The sequence below is a fragment of the Gopherus evgoodei genome, chromosome 2, assembly GCF_007399415.2.
Source record: "Gopherus evgoodei ecotype Sinaloan lineage chromosome 2, rGopEvg1_v1.p, whole genome shotgun sequence".
Classification (NCBI taxonomy): domain Eukaryota; kingdom Metazoa; phylum Chordata; order Testudines; family Testudinidae; genus Gopherus; species Gopherus evgoodei.
The window spans coordinates 279624931-279641543 of record NC_044323.1 but is presented as its reverse complement, the minus strand read 5'-3'; the positions used below and the strand labels follow the sequence as shown (position 1 = coordinate 279641543).

At 40.6% G+C, this 16613-nt stretch overlaps 1 protein-coding gene across 6 annotated transcripts in view; it reads left to right on the top strand.

Moving 5' to 3' along the window:
- The window catches only part of ASAP1 (ArfGAP with SH3 domain, ankyrin repeat and PH domain 1), a 376577-nt gene that overhangs the window by 278050 nt on the left and 81914 nt on the right, over positions 1 to 16613 (top strand). For all 6 annotated transcript variants that reach the window (XM_030553834.1, XM_030553836.1, XM_030553832.1 and 3 more), the window contains 3 exons: positions 1369 to 1417; positions 13883 to 14046; positions 15782 to 15915. In XM_030553834.1, coding sequence (XP_030409694.1) covers positions 1369 to 1417; positions 13883 to 14046; positions 15782 to 15915 — 347 coding nt within the window. The remainder of the gene's footprint in view (positions 1 to 1368; positions 1418 to 13882; positions 14047 to 15781; positions 15916 to 16613) is intronic.

Sequence of the window (16613 nt, the reverse complement as noted above, 5' to 3'; positions counted from 1 at the left end):
ACTTCTACAAAGTTTTGTGGATATTTGGCTCCAACTGACTTTGACTCAAGGACCATGACTATATACATCTTCCTATGGAAAGTTTTCTAAATATCTTTACTGTGTATCTGTTGCAAACCATAAGATGCACTGTGCACAAAATTAACTGTTACGAAGAGTAGCAACTATGCGTGAACGTGCTTGCTTAGATTGTCAGGTAATTATTCTGCAGTTTTAACAGTCTGTCTGTCCTTGTTCAAAATACCACCTATACTGTGTGTGGAACTTCAGTTTCATCTCCTTCATAAAAGATAGCCTTTAGCCATTCAGTAATACCTGTACCTGTCTATCTTGCATTGTGTCATAGATAGGGATCTGTGTTTGTCATGGATGTCAGATTCCCTGACTTTCTGCGACCTCCTTGACTTCTACAGCGGCCATTGTGGCTGACCCCAGGGCGCCAAAGCAGCTGGCTTCGGGGCCAACTGCTCAGGTGACCCGAGGACAGCCACACCAGATGCTGCTGGAGTGGCTCAGCAGCCAGCCACAACGGCCCGAGTAGCGGTCCCCAGGGCGGCTGAAGCAGCTGTGCACCTGCCCCCCACAAAGCAGAGTCCCCTTGGGCATGCAGCACACAGCAGCAGTCACCTGGAGTGCGCCCCCTGCAGCAGCAGCTGCCCCAAGATTTAGTCGGGGTATTTTTAGTAAAAGTCATGGACAGATCCGGGGCCTGAATTTTTGTTTCTTGCGCATGACCTGTCTGTGACTTTTACTAAAAATACCCATGACTAAATCCTAGCCTTAGTCATAGAAATTAATTTTGATTGTGATAAAAACAATAACATTTTCTTTGTATTAATTTTATTTTTTTCAAACAAAATGTACCTATTTGGGGCCAATTTTGCCCTAATTTTGTCTTGTGCAACTCCTTTTACTTCAAAGGGGATTTTACAAGGCAGAATATGTCCCATATAGTGTTTTCCAATAAAAACAGGAGTGTCTGTTTTTAACAAATTGACTAAGATGTGGCATAAAATTGAACAAAATATGCTGGCTATACAAAAAAAAAAGGGAATTTAATGTAACTCAAAAACTGTACTGCCTCAACTCTTCTGTATTCCATTAACTATACCTGTCACCAGACCCTCATTTGATACAAATGACTTATACTGTCAACAGTTTTGTTCCTTTAAAAAGTTCTGTTGCTTTATTAAAAAGTTTAGTAACTGAAAATAGAGATGTCGTAGGTTTACTGACTTACATTAGGACATGTCCTTACTTGCTGAATATATTTTGGTAACAGATGCTGTTTTGGCTGTCTTTAAATTAATTTCAAATCTGTCAGATGTGTTCAACATTAGAAAGATTTTTTGTTTATTTGTGTTTCAGATAACAGAACATACCACTTTCAGGCGGAGGATGAGCAAGAGTATATAGCGTAAGAATGTTTACACTGTCATCAAGTTACTTTTAAATTTGTATCTAGAAATATGCAGAACGTGTCACTGGCAAAACTACTTTTGTTCAATTAGTGGAAAAACACTTTATGCCTTTGTTCCTTGGATTTTTTGCTACACTGAAAGTCATAAGTGAAAACTGCCATTCATCAGAGTAAAGAGTGGTAAGGGTTACAAAAGGTTTGAAGCCTACAAACTCCGTGGGTGGTAAGGGGGGGCAGAAGGAGACAGTACAATAATTATCTATACCCTATCTCACCATTTTCACTGCAGAAAAAAACCTATATCTGCCACTTTAGATATAGAGTATGGTACTGGAAATGAGAGACACAAAATACCGTCTCTTTGAGTCTTAATATACTTTGGAATCTAGTCATTTACATTAGTTACTTTATTAATGCAGTTACTTGCCCCCATAGATTATTTCAGCAGATTTACTCATCTACTTGCCAATGGAGAACTCTCCCTTACTTTCTAGTGTTCTTTTATTCACAGTCCTCTGTTTGTCTTTTGCATATTGCTTTTGATAGCCATAGGGCTTTGATAGCAGTGTGGTTGTGTAGAACAGTGGCTCTCAAACCTTTCCAGATTACTGTACCCCTTTCAGGAGTCTGATTTGTCTTGCATACCCCAAGTTTCACCTCACTTAAAAACTACTTGATTACAAAGTCAGACATAAAAATACAAAAGTGTCACAGCACACTGTTACTGAAAAATGTCTTAGTTTCTCATTTTTACTATATAATTATAAAATAAATCAATTGGAATATAAATATTGAACTTACATATCACTGTATAGAATATAGAGAAATATAAACAGGTCACTGTCTGTATGATATGTAGTTTATACTGACTGCTAGTGCTTTTTATGTCACATGTTATAAAACTAGGCAAATATCTAGATGAGTTGATGTACCCCCTGGAAGATCTCTGTGTACCCCAGAGGTATGCATACTGCTGCACTGCTGTAGAACATTGCACTCCACTGCCTCCTGACAATTCCAGTAAGAAAGCTGGTGGTGGAATGCTCAGACTGAGGTCTGGTGCCTACCTGCCTCCCTCCTCTCAGCTTCACTGTTCCTTACCTGCTCATCTGTATTCTGATTTAACACCAGATTGCTTCTTGTATGCTTGCTGTCTTGTATTTGAGAAGCCTTTACAGCTAATTGGCAGGTGGAGAAGTAGGTGACATAGGGAAACAGTGGTTTAGAGGCACATTCACAGACAGGGAGTGAGCAGGGAAGAAGCCGCACTTTGCACAGTCCTACAGATTGTGAAAGATGACTGTTCTGTCATGTTTACAGCTGACTTTGCACCTTATGTGTTTTCTCTTGATTTGTTGGGTGAGAAGAAAATAATGCCATTTAAAATATTTAGTCAGCAATGTCCTTGATGCACAATTGATCTTGAAATATTTGCCATAAATTTGCTTTTACTATATTTGTTTATTTGAAAGATAAAGCTATAATATATTTAATTCTTTTAGTCTTTGCATTTTGAGACTCAGTCGTTTAAAGTAGTTATTTTGTTACTGCAGATATTTTCCCCTCTGATGATTTTGTCAGACTAGTTTGAGATCCCACAATGATTTTATTTTCTGTAAGCTTCAGTACGTTTTATCAGAATAAAAGAATACGGTTCAACTGCAGTAGCTGAGAGAATGAATGTGTTCTGGAGTATTTTTTGAATATTGTTGTTGATAAATGGAACTTATTAGACTTACAAATAGACTTGAGAAGTTTACTGGATTTAGAGGTAGTAAGTTGATGAAAACTAATGACACATTGCTTGTTTTGGAAATAAAAACCACTCTAAACTACAACAAATTCCTACAGTTCTGCTTATTCAAGTGCTGTGTGTTTTGGGCAAGTACTTATGAGTGACCCAAATAGCATTACGTACATCTGTGTAATTTTGCGGATTTGATCGGCGATACAGCTGTTTCCAAGTCTAATGTATCTTTTTTGTGATGGAGCAACCAGATCTGCAGGCAGTGTTCAAGGTGTGGATATACCATGGATTTATATAGTGGCATTATGATATTTTCTGTCTTATTATGAAACCCTTTCCTAATGGTTCCTAACATTCTGTTAGCTTTTTTGACTGCCACTGCACATTGAGCAGATGTTTTCAGAGAACCGTCCTTGATAACATGAAGATCTTTCTTCAGTGGTAACAGCTAATTTAGACACCATCATTTTATATGTATTGTTGAGATTATGTTCTCCAATGTCCATTACTTTGCACCAATCAACTGAATTTCATTTGCCGTTTTGTTCCCCGGGCACCAAGTTTTGTGAGATCCTTTTGTAACTCTTTGTAGTCGGATTTGAACTTAGCTATCTCTTGAGTAATTTTGTATTGTTTGCAAATTTTGCCACCTCACTATTCACCGCTTTTCTTCAGGTCATTTAGGAATATGTTGAACAGCACCGGGGGACCCTGCTATTCAGCTCTGTCCATCGTGAAAACTGGCCATTTATTCCTACCTTATCTTTTCACCTGTTACTGACTCATGAGAGGACCTTCCCTCTTATCCCATCACTCCTTCTCTTGAGAACCTTTGGTGAGTGACCTTGTTAAAGGCTTTCTGAAAGTCCAAGACACTATATCCACTGGATCACCCTTGTCCACATGTTTGCTGACACCATGAAAGAATTCTGACACCCATGATTTCACTTTACAAAACTGTGTTGAGTATTCTCCATGAGTGCGTCTCATAATTCTATTCTTTACTATTTCAACCAGTTTGCCTGGTACTGAAGTTTGGCTTACTGGCCTGTAATTGCCAGTATTGCCTCTGGAGCCTTTTTAAAAATTAACATTGCAATTAGCTATCATCCTGTCATCTGGTAGAGAGGCTGATTTAAGTGATACCAGTTAGTAGTTTCACAATTTCGTATTTGAATTAACTTCAGAACTCTTGGGTGAATATCTGTTCAGGGTGACCATTTAATTTATCAATTTATTTCAAAACCTCCTCTATTGACATCTCAATCTAGGACAGTTCCTCAGATTTGTCACTTAAAAGGAATGGTTCCAATGTGGGAACCTTGGAATCTCCCTTACAACCTATGCAGCGAAGACCAAGGCAAAGAATTCATTTAGCTTCTCTGCAATGGCATTGTCCTCCTTGAGTGCTCCTTTGGCACCTCGATCATCCAGTGGCCCCACTGATTGTATGGTAGGCTTCCTGTTAGTTTTTGCTGTTAGTTTTTGTGTCTTTTTCTAGTTGCTCTTCAAATTCTTTTTTTGGTCTACCTAACTATATTTTTATACTTGGTTTGCTAGAGTTTATGCTCCTTTCTCTTTTCCTCAGTAGGATTTAACTTCCAATTTTTAAAGGTTACCTTTTTGCCTCTAACTGTTTCTTTTAATCTGGTGTTTAGTCATGGTGGCATTTTTTTTTTTGGTCCTCTTGCCATTTTGCGGGGGGTGGAGTGAGAATGCTTGGGGAATAACATTAGTTTGAGCCTCTACTATGGTGTTTTTAATTAGTCTCCCTGCAGTTTACAGGCATTTCACTCTTGTTACTCTTCCTTTTTAATTTCCATTTAACTGTCTTCCTCATTTTTGTGTGGTTCCCCTTTTTGAAGTTAAATGCTACTGTGGTGGGTTCCTTTGGTATTCCTCCCCTCCCAAGGATGTTATATTTAATTACGTTACGGTTGCTATTACCAAGTGGTTCTTCTTCAAGTAGTGTCCCTGTGGGTGCTCCACTGTATGAGAGCTCCATTGTAGGTGTACTTGCATTCCTACACAGCTGATCAGAGAAATTCATGCCCTGCCATGAGGCTAGTCAATGCACATGGGCTAACCCCTGTCAGTTCCTTCTCTACCGCACCTAGCTAGAGACAGAGCTATTAATAGTCTGTTAGCGACTATTACCTCATGCTTTCTTTGTAGCCTAGAGCGTATTTTTAGTTGTAATCTAGTGTTTTATTTTTTTCCTTATATTCTAAAATATATCTAAACTTATATGTAGATAGATATAGGTGTGTGTGTATAGATAGAATTTACTTTATTTCTTCCCACCCTTCTTGTTGGGGATCCTTCCCCCCAAATGGATCATGCCCGGTTCTCTGGGCTTCAGGGAGTGCCTCTCCTGCAGTGAGGCTATCCTCATCGCAGACACACTCATGGTGCATTCATTGCCTCGGGAAGGGACACATTCAAAAGTGGACCTTCTGCCAGTAGCTTAGATATCGGTCTCACAAGGGCAGAGAGATAAGACAAAAGATTATATTCGTGGAGGCAGCTCTGAGACCTTCTCTGGACCCACACCAAGATGTGAGTCTTCTCCACAGTCCTCAACACTAAAGTGCCATGGGGGGAAGAAATCAGCCACCAACCCCTGTTATAAGTTGAAAAAGAGAGTGGGAAGTCCCCACAGTGATCCATGAGATAGTTGCAAATGATCCCTGACAAACGATCCCTGACATGCTCAGTATCCTCAGTACCATTGGCACCGAGACAGGCCAAACCCAGTACCAACAGCTCAGGGAAGACTATGGCAGCAGTTACCATTGATGCACCCACAGACCCAATGGATGTGGGCACCAAGTTAACATTATCTCAGGAGGAGGACAGGAATAAACACTCCAAGGCACCTCTGGTATGCCATGTCCCATCTATACCAATGCCTCTTCCTGTACCTGAACAACCAGTCCAGAGAATATCTTTCCCCCATCACCGTTAGTAGCACTGAGCCAGTTGGCACCAATGGAATTCCAGCACTCGAGGGACCTCCATTTAGCGGATGTACCAGAGTCTCTCCTTGGCACTGGACCTCCGCACTGAGTCTCCACTTGACATGGGAGTTTTTCCTGCTGCCTTGCCATGCTCCCTTGCTCTCCAGTGTGGACTTGGATAGCAGACCAGAGAAGGAGATGTCTCAGTACTCATCTCAAGCTCCCTACGCTGCCTGATACCAGCAGGTCCTCCAGGCATATCCTTACATCTCCCCACTGTCACTGTCCTGGTATGGCCATCCATGGGCACCACCACCAGGCTCCATGCCACTGCCACCGCAGTGGCCATACAGGGATCCCTGGGCTGCATACTGCCCCCATGCCTCTCAGGCCTCTAGTCCCACCCAGAAGCCCCCAAAACACCCTTCCTCTGCTGCGATTTCCAGAGCTTCGGAGCCCCCAGAAGGAATCTTGGAGGAGTGCGAGGGTGATGTCAAGGGGAAGGCGACCCCAAAAAACTATATTCTTCTCCTCCCCAGATGAGGCTGTCGTGCCTCCCCCACCATCCCTGGCAGAAGATTTTCCCATCGTCCAGGACCTTACAAAGACAGTGGCTGACTCTCTCCAGATACCTCTGGAGGAGGTCAAGGACACACACCACAAGTTCCTGGACATCCTCCACTTCATCCTCAATAATAGCCCTCCCTATCAATGAGGCCTTTCTTGACCCACAAGAACCATGTGGCAGACCTCAGCATCGGTCGTGCCAACTTGTGAGCAAGCAGACAAAAAGTAGTACATCCTGGCCTACAGAAACAGAGTTCCTTTTCTCCCACTCTCCACCCAACTCCATCAATTCTCATGGCCGTCAACACCATATGAGGTCCACTACCTACAATAGGGACTGAAAGCAGGAGGGCATACTCCTTAGCCATGCTTCAGTTTCAGATTGCCAGCTACCAAGCTCTTACAGTGAAATATGATTTCATGAATTATTCAAAATTGAACAATTTTTTTGAGTAGCTGCCTGAGTCACATCATAAACAATTTAAGGCCATCATCCAAGAAGGGCAGCTAGTAGCAAAGACAATGCTACAATCTGCCCTAAACACGGCTGGTACTGCAGCCAGATCAATCTCCATGGTGGTGGTGATGCGATGTGACTCTTGGCTCCACCTGTCGGATTTCCCAAAGGAGGTTCAGGCAACCATTGAAAATCTTCACTTGGAGGACACACTAAACTCTTCGTGGAGAAAAACAATGCCGCCCTTCACACACTGAAGGATTCTTTGGCCACTGTCCATACGCTGGGCATTTACATACCTGGACAAAAGAGAAAATTTAGTCCACAGCTCCAGCATAAGCCATAAACTTCCCAGTGCCCAGCTCAACAACACTATGAGCCACAGAGAAAGAAAACTAAATTCTCCAGATGTAAACCATCAAGTCAGCAATGTTCCTCATCCCAGCCTTCCACATCTGAACACCAATTTTGACATGTTGGTTGAGATGCCGATAGTCCACTCTCCACAACTGCTACAACCTACCATCACTACCCACCCTTTTGGCCACCATCTGGCAGCATTCTGCTGCACCTGCGAGCATATGACATTGGACTTATGGGTCCTAGAGATTGTTTACCATGGGTACTCTGTCTGTTTTGTCTCCCTGCTCCTTCCGCAACAGCCTTCCCTGTCCCTCTTCAGGAATCCTTCTCACAAGAGTTTATTACAACAAGAGGTAGACAGTCTCCTCCAGTTAGGAGCCATAGAACCAGTACCTCAACATCTACAAAGCAAAGGTTCTACTCTCAGTATTTTCTAATACCCAAGAGGAAGGGGGCTGGAGACCCATATTAGACCTCAGTGCTCTCAACAAGTTTGTCAAAGCTCTGAAATTCAAGTTGTTCACTAGCAATGATCACTCCAGCATTGGAACAGGGAGACTGATTTTCAGCCCTCGACCTCCAGGATGCATATTTTCACATCTCAATGTTACCGACTCACAGGCAATTTATCAGATTCACCCTGGGACTCTTCCCACAGATCACTTTCGTCACAGGGTACTCTCATGTTATCTTTGGCCCCAAGAGTATTTTCAAAGATTCTGTCAGTAGTGGCCACCCACTTATGTTGCCAAGGAATCATGATTTACCCTTACCTGGATGATTGCCTCCTCAGAGCCTGGTCTCTCCAAGAGACTCACTGAGTCACCAAATCCACAATGCAATTGTTTACAGAGCTGGGCTACAGATCAACACCCACAAATCAACTCTCACTCCAGTACAGCACCTGGAGTTTAAAGACACCAACCTTGACCAGGGCCCTCCTACCTCAGCACAGATTACTCTTTCTGGCTACACTCACAGAGGCTGTCCAAAACAGTCCATAAATATCAGCCAGACTGCCTAAACTCTTGTGGCACTGCCCACCAGGGTAAAATCCTCCTTAGACTGGTAGAAAGACCCAGCCAACATTAGCAAAGGGATCCCCTTCATGAAGAATCCTCCCTTGTTGCTTCTCCCCACCAGCGCGTCCCTCGTAGGGTGGGGCACACATCTGAACAGCCTTACAACACAAAGGAAGTGACCTTCCATGGAAATACCCTCCACATCAACCTCCCTGAGCTAAGGGTAGTCAGGATGCCTGCGCCTATTGCTTCCCACTGATCAGAGGGTCACACATGAAAGTCCTAACAGACAACATTGCCTGTAGATTCTACATAAATTGGCAAGCTGGAGCCCAGTCTCCCTCCCTCTGTGCAGAAGTGATGAGACTATGGAACTGGTGTATCTCCCACGCTGTCAGCGGCCTACCTCCCAAGTACACAAAACTTGATGGCGGACAGTCTCAATTGTAAATTCCCACACAACCATGAACAGTAGCTATACCCAGTAGTGCTTCACAGTCTGTTCAGGCGGTGGGGGATGCTGACACAGACTTGTTCGCCACTTACCTGAACAAGAAATGTCCATGCTACTGCTCCAGGGCAGGGATAGGACAACCCATCCTCCTCCCATCTACTTTGGAGTTCTTGTCAATGACTCTGTGGTAGAGAAAGGACTGAGGGGGGTTAGCTTGCGCACACTGACTAGCCTCATGGCAAGGAACAAGGAGAGAAAGTGGGGGTGAGGGTGCTTGTGGACACTGCTATTGAAGTTCTCTGATCAGCAGCGCAGGGACCCATACAGTGGAGCACCCACACAGTGGAGCACTCATTGGGGGATACATCTCAAAGAACCATCGCTACTGCAGAAGGTGAGTAACTTCTTTGGCTATATGCACCTCTTGGATCAGATCCTGTGCTTCACTTAAGATTAGATCAAGAATGGCCTCTCCTCTTGTGTATTCCAGGAATATCTGCTCCAAGAAGTAGTTATTGATGCTATCTAGAAATTTATCTCTCTGCATCTGGTCCGGAGGTGACAGTCAATATGGGGGTAGTTGAAATCCCTCATTATTACCAAATTTTCTATTTTTGTAGCCTCTCTAATCTCTCTGACCATTTCACAGTCACCATCACCATCCTGGTCAGGTAGTTGATAGTATATTCCTACTGCTTTATTATTGTTGTTGTTTATTATTATTCAAGCATGAAATTTTTATCCATAGAGATTCTATAATTCAATTTGATTCATTCAAGATTTTTACTATATTTGGCTCTATTCTTCTTTTCCTTCACTCCCCCAACAGCGCAACCTACTCTTGTCATTCCTATATATTTTGTACCCTATTATTACTATGTCCCATTATCATCTTTCCACCAACTTTCTTTAATGCCTATTATATCAATAGCCTCACTTAACACCAGGCAATCAAGTTCACCCATCTTAGTATTTAGACTTCTTGCATTGGTATATAAGCACCTATAAAATTTGTTAATATTTCGTTGTCTGGCTACATATGATGTAATTGAGTGGGACTCTTTTTCATTTCAGAGTTTCTCTTCAGTTCTTATCTGTACTTTCTCAACTTATATTCTCTCATCTTTATTAGGATATAGAGTATCCCTTTAATAAATTTTCCCCTAAAGAAACTGTGTGCATCTCTGTCCAAACCGTGTGTTTTCCCCCAGCCCTTAGTTTAAAAACTCCTGTAATGGCTTTTTTTAATTTTTCATGCCAGCAATCTGGTTCCATTTTGGTTTAAGCAGAGCCCATCCTTCCTATATAGGATCCTCCTTTCCCAAAAAGTTCCCTAGTTCATAATAAACCTAAATTGCTCCTCCCAATACCATCATCTCATCCATGCATTAAGACTCTGTAATTCTATCTATCTTTCTGGACCTGCATGTGGAACTGGAAGCATTTCAGAGAATGCTATCATGGAGATCCTGGATTTTAATCTAAATTTGGCCTCCAGGACCTCTCTCCTATCTTTCCCTATGTCCTTTTTTCGTGCATGTTCCATGAACACCAACTTCTCCCCAACATAGCACATAAGTCTATCTAGATGTCTCAAGAGGTCCACAGCCTTCGCATCTGGCAGACAGTTCACTGAGCCAGTCTCCTAATCATCAGAAGACCAACTGTCTATATTTTTAATAATTAAAACCTCCATTACTATTACTTGTCTCTTCCTAATAACTAGGGTCCTCTCACCCAGAGAGGTATCCTCAGTGCGAGAGGATACCAGGACATTATCTGGAAGTAGGGGTCCCTGTTATGGGAATATTTTCCTCTGCTCTAGCTTGACATTCTCCTTCCTTGAGACTTTCATCCTCCTTAACAGCAGAAAGGCTATCAAGTTGTGGATAGTACCACTCTATGTCCCTGAAAATCTTCTGTAGGTACCTCTCTATCTCCCTTAGCATTTCCAGTTCAGCCACTCTGGTCTCAAGAGCCCGCAGTCTGTCTCTGAAGGCCTGCACTGAATGTACACGTATGCAGTCCTTCATGCTGCATCCAGTACAAAAAAATAAGATAGCCGTTCACTATACTGCTGGACTTCTGCCTGTATTATTTTTAGTCTTTCAGGATTTATTTATTTTTTATTTGTTTTATTTTATTGTATGTGTGGGGGGGTGATTATTGTACTAAGTTTAAAGGATTTTTATTAGGTGTATCTGGGTCCCACAGTCACTCTCTCAACTCCCTTGCAAAACTTTCCTGTTTGCTCGCTCCTCTAGGTGCTTAGAAGCTGTTTTTATGAACTCCTGTTCTCCCTGAATTAGCCCAGCCATCTTGTCAAGGGATCCTAAAGGGATTAGGAATCAAAGAATAGCAAACTAGAACCTCATTAGCAAGTTCTCAGTCTAGCCTAGCAGGCTACTTGGCTTCAGCACACAGCCCCCAAAACAGACCAATGACAGAAACCTGTGGGCAATAAGGGAGTCCTCGGAGAAAACAGAAAGCTGTCCAATATCTAGACACCTGAGAAAAAGAAACAACATGGAAAGCTGGACAACTAGTTAATTGTGGTAGAGATTGCAGAACCCTGGTCTATAATAAGATTGGACAACTGTGCAACCAGTTCTCATTAACACTACAAATTTATATCTGATCATCTGTGCATATTACGTTGAGTCCAGCAGTGAAACAGAAGCATTCTGTGTACTTCAGACAGAAACTGTACAAAACAACAAAGCTATGATTAAAATAGAGACCCATAGGACACCTGGTAATGTCATTAAAATGCCATTTTACTGGTTTGAGGTTTTGGGGGAGGGAGTTCTTCAGTGAACAGTGTATATATTATATTTCTGCCATTTGTAGTGCTAATGATCAGTTCTGTTATATAAGTGGCATGAATGTTTGTGTTAAATTGGCCCTGCGGATAATCTCTAGCTACAGCACACAGCGTGACGCTTTGTGCTCTGAATTTTTCAGAGATTGCGTCAGGTGATATGCAGCTATATGGAATTTTTCATTTCCTTGGCTAAAAGGAATAAAAAGAGAATTGCTGTTGCTGTATGTAACTGTAGTAAATAAAAGAATGCTTGAAACACTAGATCAAACCTGTGGTCAGCTCATGCATCCAGTTTTTCTTCTAATTTTCATTACTTCTAATAATGATTGAAAGTTGCTTTGTTAAATTGCTATTGTATATTTGAGGTTGGATGTTAATCTATTTATCCTAATTACAATTAAATTGGAACTATAATGACCGTAGTTGCTGACAAGTTCTTTAAGCCAGTTGCCAATTTCTAAATGAACAAATATTTCAGCTTGTACATTACCTAAATTTTTCTGGATTATGCTAATATCAGAAACCAAGAATACTTCCTTTTTCTTTCTCAAACTGGTCTTCATCAGCAAAATTGCAGATGACTGCCATCTAGAGTGTGTTTATATATTTTACTTTACAAATTCAGATTATATGTAGCACATGTATTGTTTTCCATACACAGAACTATGGAGGGAAAATATTGGAAATGCTTACGTTTCCCACGGGGAGGAAAGGGGACATCTTAAGCTTGCTTTTACTAAGCTTCCTTTGCAAGTTCTTTGGAAAGACAATTTGTTCCCAGATTCATCTTTTGCGCATTAATCGCAAAATAAAAAAGTGCATATGTGAGTGCAAATACAAATTCAGGCCTTGATTCTGCAAACATTTATGATGTAACGTTCATATGAGTTCCCCATTAAACTACTTATGTCTCTAAAGTTACCTACACATGTTAGTATTTGCAGTCTAGCGACTATGAAATTAAGTCTAAAGTTTCATCATCAGTCGATTCAGTTGAACCTAGACATTACGGCACACTGAAGAAAAAAAATCACACATTGAGTATAGAAAGGTGAAATATCTAAGCAGGAAATTGGTTAAGAGGAGCTGGAGCATTTTTAGACAAACATGTTCTATTTTATCTGTTTTAGCTCCAAGTAACAAACAATTACTGTAGCTGAAAGGGATTGGAGGGAAAAAAACCTGGATTTTGTTCTTATTTTGATTTTTTTCAGCTTGCTCATTTGATATATTAGACAGCACTTAGTGTGTAGCCATTTTTTCTAATTCCCTTGTAAAAGCTGTCAGTCAATGTCTCCTATTAGTTTGGGTCTTTCACACAACAGCAAGTGAGAGAAATACACTTTTTAAAATAGGGAAATGTTGTTGTTGTATGACCCTTAAAAATCAGTGGGTAGACTCAGGCCAGGTATAATACCTGAAACAACTTTTAACAATCTGTTGATTTGTTTTAACTTGACTAAGTTGCAGGTTGATATCTGTAAGATCACATTTTACCAATTACAATCTTAATGTTGGCCACTACTGTTACTCTATTACTCTCTATTCTTATCTTTCTCCTCTTTTCTAAAATCCTGTCCCATTTTTACTCCTGACCTATCCAATCTATTTGGCCTTCACAGGCCTTGTATATGCGCTATTATAAAAAAAAACTCAGGGCCAGATTTTAAAAATAATTTAGGTGTCTAAAGATGCAGATAAGTGCCTAGTGATATTTTCAAAAGTGCCTAGGTACCTGCATTCCAAATCTGGCCCTTTCCACTCCCAGGCTCTGACACACTTGCAGAAACCAGGAATTGCATATGATGGCACACATTGTTCCAGTACATTAATTCAAACACTTTTTGATGAGCAATTTAAAAATCTTTTCCCTTTGTTTTACTTTGTTCCTCCTTCTCTCATTTTTGTTTTACTTCTGCCCTTCCCCCATTCTTTTTTTCAGTCTCTTCCCCAGTATACTCCCTCCCCTCTACGTCTACCCTGTTCTTTCACTGCAAACTTGCTATAGTTTATAGGTAAAGTTGTATTTGCAAAACAATCTTCATAAAAACCCTTCATTTTATACTAGATGGATATCAGTATTGACTAACAGTAAAGAAGAAGCATTAAACATGGCATTCCGCGGAGAGCAGAGCGCAGGGGAAAACAGTTTAGAGGATCTAACAAAAGCCATTATTGATGATATACAGAGATTACCCGGAAATGAAGTCTGTTGTGATTGTGGATCACCAGGTATCTTAATTTACATGAATGTCACCAAATGTCTTATTTCAAGCAAAATAACTTTTTTTTTTCAAAATTTAGAGTGCAGATTAACTTTCTAAGCAATATTTAAATCAGCCTTCAACCCTAGTTTAAAAGAGCAAGTGTTCTGAGTCTCATTCATTACTGTTGCATGTTGTCTGCACTCAGTTTTAGCAGTTCAAGCCCCATTGTGGGATTTGAACTGCTGATGTTGTTGCACTCTCTCCAGATCCTTATTGCAATGAAATGGAAATTGCTTGGCATCACTGTTTTTGTAGCTGCTTGGATGTGAGTCATGCTTAGGCAGTGATTAAGGAAGATGTAATCCTCCAGGAGTCTTATTCTTGGATCTCAGCTTCATAGCATGAGATGCGTGGAATTGCCAAAGATCTTAAAATTTCTGGACCCTAAGGACAATGGTAATAGGGCGATGCACAACATCCCCTTATTGATTTGCAATTAAACTAAACGCTCAACACAACTGTCAATAGGGTGTCCTGGTTTCTGTTTTTTCCTTTTACCATTCGGTGCCAAAAATCTTCAGAGCTTTGGTAGTTTTTCCAGTCTTGTGCCAGGAAGCAAAGACTGGGTGTAAGAATCCTCTCGGAATGATATCTTCAGAGCAGCAGAATTACAGGTCAGTCATTTTCCCTTGTCTGAGCTTGAGGACAATTAAGAGTTATAAATCCTTGTTGGGCTACTAAGTTTATACTGCTTGATAGCTGCTGCTTACATATCATATCATGTTCCTCAGAATGGGGGACTGGGAAAGATAGCAGAATAATGTTTCTGGCAGGTAGCAGATACCAATATTATACTGGTAGCTACATTCTACAATGATGGGTACTTTAGAAATGCTTAGATTGATAGATATATAAGCAGAATATTGCAACCATAGAAAAATACTGCTTTTTAAGTACTGAAAGATGATAAATAGTTCAGTTTAAATCTCTGGAAATCTGAGGTAACATTTTTTATTAACCTTTGCCATGTTGTTTTTAATGAAGTCGCAAGCATCTCTCCTCTTTGTTTTTGCTTTAAACTCTTGACTCAAGACTTCAAATAGTGGGCATGTAATTATCTGTTCAAGGAAGACTGAATCAGGTTCATTTTGAACCATTTGTCTTTCTTGTCTAATCTGCCCATGTTGTTGCTGTTAAGTTGCTGTCACGCATTGAACATGCTCATTTTGCAACATACATGGTGTGAGAACTGTTTGGGTATTAAACTTAGGGATGCCCACATGGCAGTGCAGAGCACTATTTCTGGGCCAGCCCTACAATGTAAAGGTTGCCTCTATGGATGTCCATTCCATCCATAGTGAAATGTTTCTTAATTGAATCCTTTATGAAAAAATACACTTTGAGCATTAAAAATTAAGGCCAAAATGGATACATTTGGGGATGGGCACTACATTTAGGTGCCTAAACATGTGTTTAGGCAACTGGGTTTGAAAATTTTGGCCTAGATGTTTGTAGATAGGTGGTGGATTTTTAGAATATACAGACTTAATGTGATTCATGGAAAAATGCATTTTATTAACTTTTTGATTCAGTTTGGTGATGAATTTTGAAAAAAAGCATGAGATATTCATAATTAAGTTGCTTTTGTTAACCCCCTAAGAGGAGAGTCATTTTCATTGAGGAATATTGGTTTTTACAGAATATAACTTTCACTCTTTTTAATATTTGCTAAGTATTTTATTTCTCAACCTTTTCTACAGATCCAACTTGGCTGTCAACGAACCTGGGCATTTTAACCTGTATAGAGTGTTCTGGAATACACAGGGAAATGGGTGTTCATATTTCTCGAATCCAGTCTTTGGAACTAGACAAATTAGGAACGTCTGAACTCTTGGTGAGTCTCTGTGGTTTTTATATCTTTAGTCAGATACTCTGCATATAAAGGATACTTCCAGATATAAAATAATGTGCCGGTGCTTATTTTTTAAAGGACATATTTTGCAGAAAAATTTACATTTTGCTAGTAGTGTGGAGAAGGATTTATCTTGTACTACTTATACTTTTATCCATTTACCAATTTTATTTTTGTTAGGTAGTCTTGATCCTGAATCAAAAGCCACTGACAAAATCCTTGCATGATAAGAGAAAAGGAAGCTAATTGCAATCTATAACAGAGTTCAGAATGTTGCCATTAAATTTCATTGGATGAAACTGTAATTTGGAGGGAAAGATCCTGCACTGATGTTAAGAGATACTGTGAACTGGATGTAAGAGAAGACAAAAGTGAAGTTTGACATTTTTCAAACAAAATATGTTTGACCTAGAAAAAGATTTATGTTTTGCATAGGAAACTGTGAAAAGTGTTTGAGTGGGGAGAGGGAATAGTATTAGGATTTGAGGAGAAGGTAATTCTGAAGTTCTCCAAATGATGGTCCCTATGTGTATTCCACTTGAGGTGCGCATGCACACCATGTGCCTGAGACCAGAAGATTTTTCATTAGCAGTGTTCATTGGTCCACACCTGCACCCTCTGCCTCCTTGTGCTCTGAACTGAGTGGATAAAGGGTGGTGCTGACACACCAGCTCTCCAGT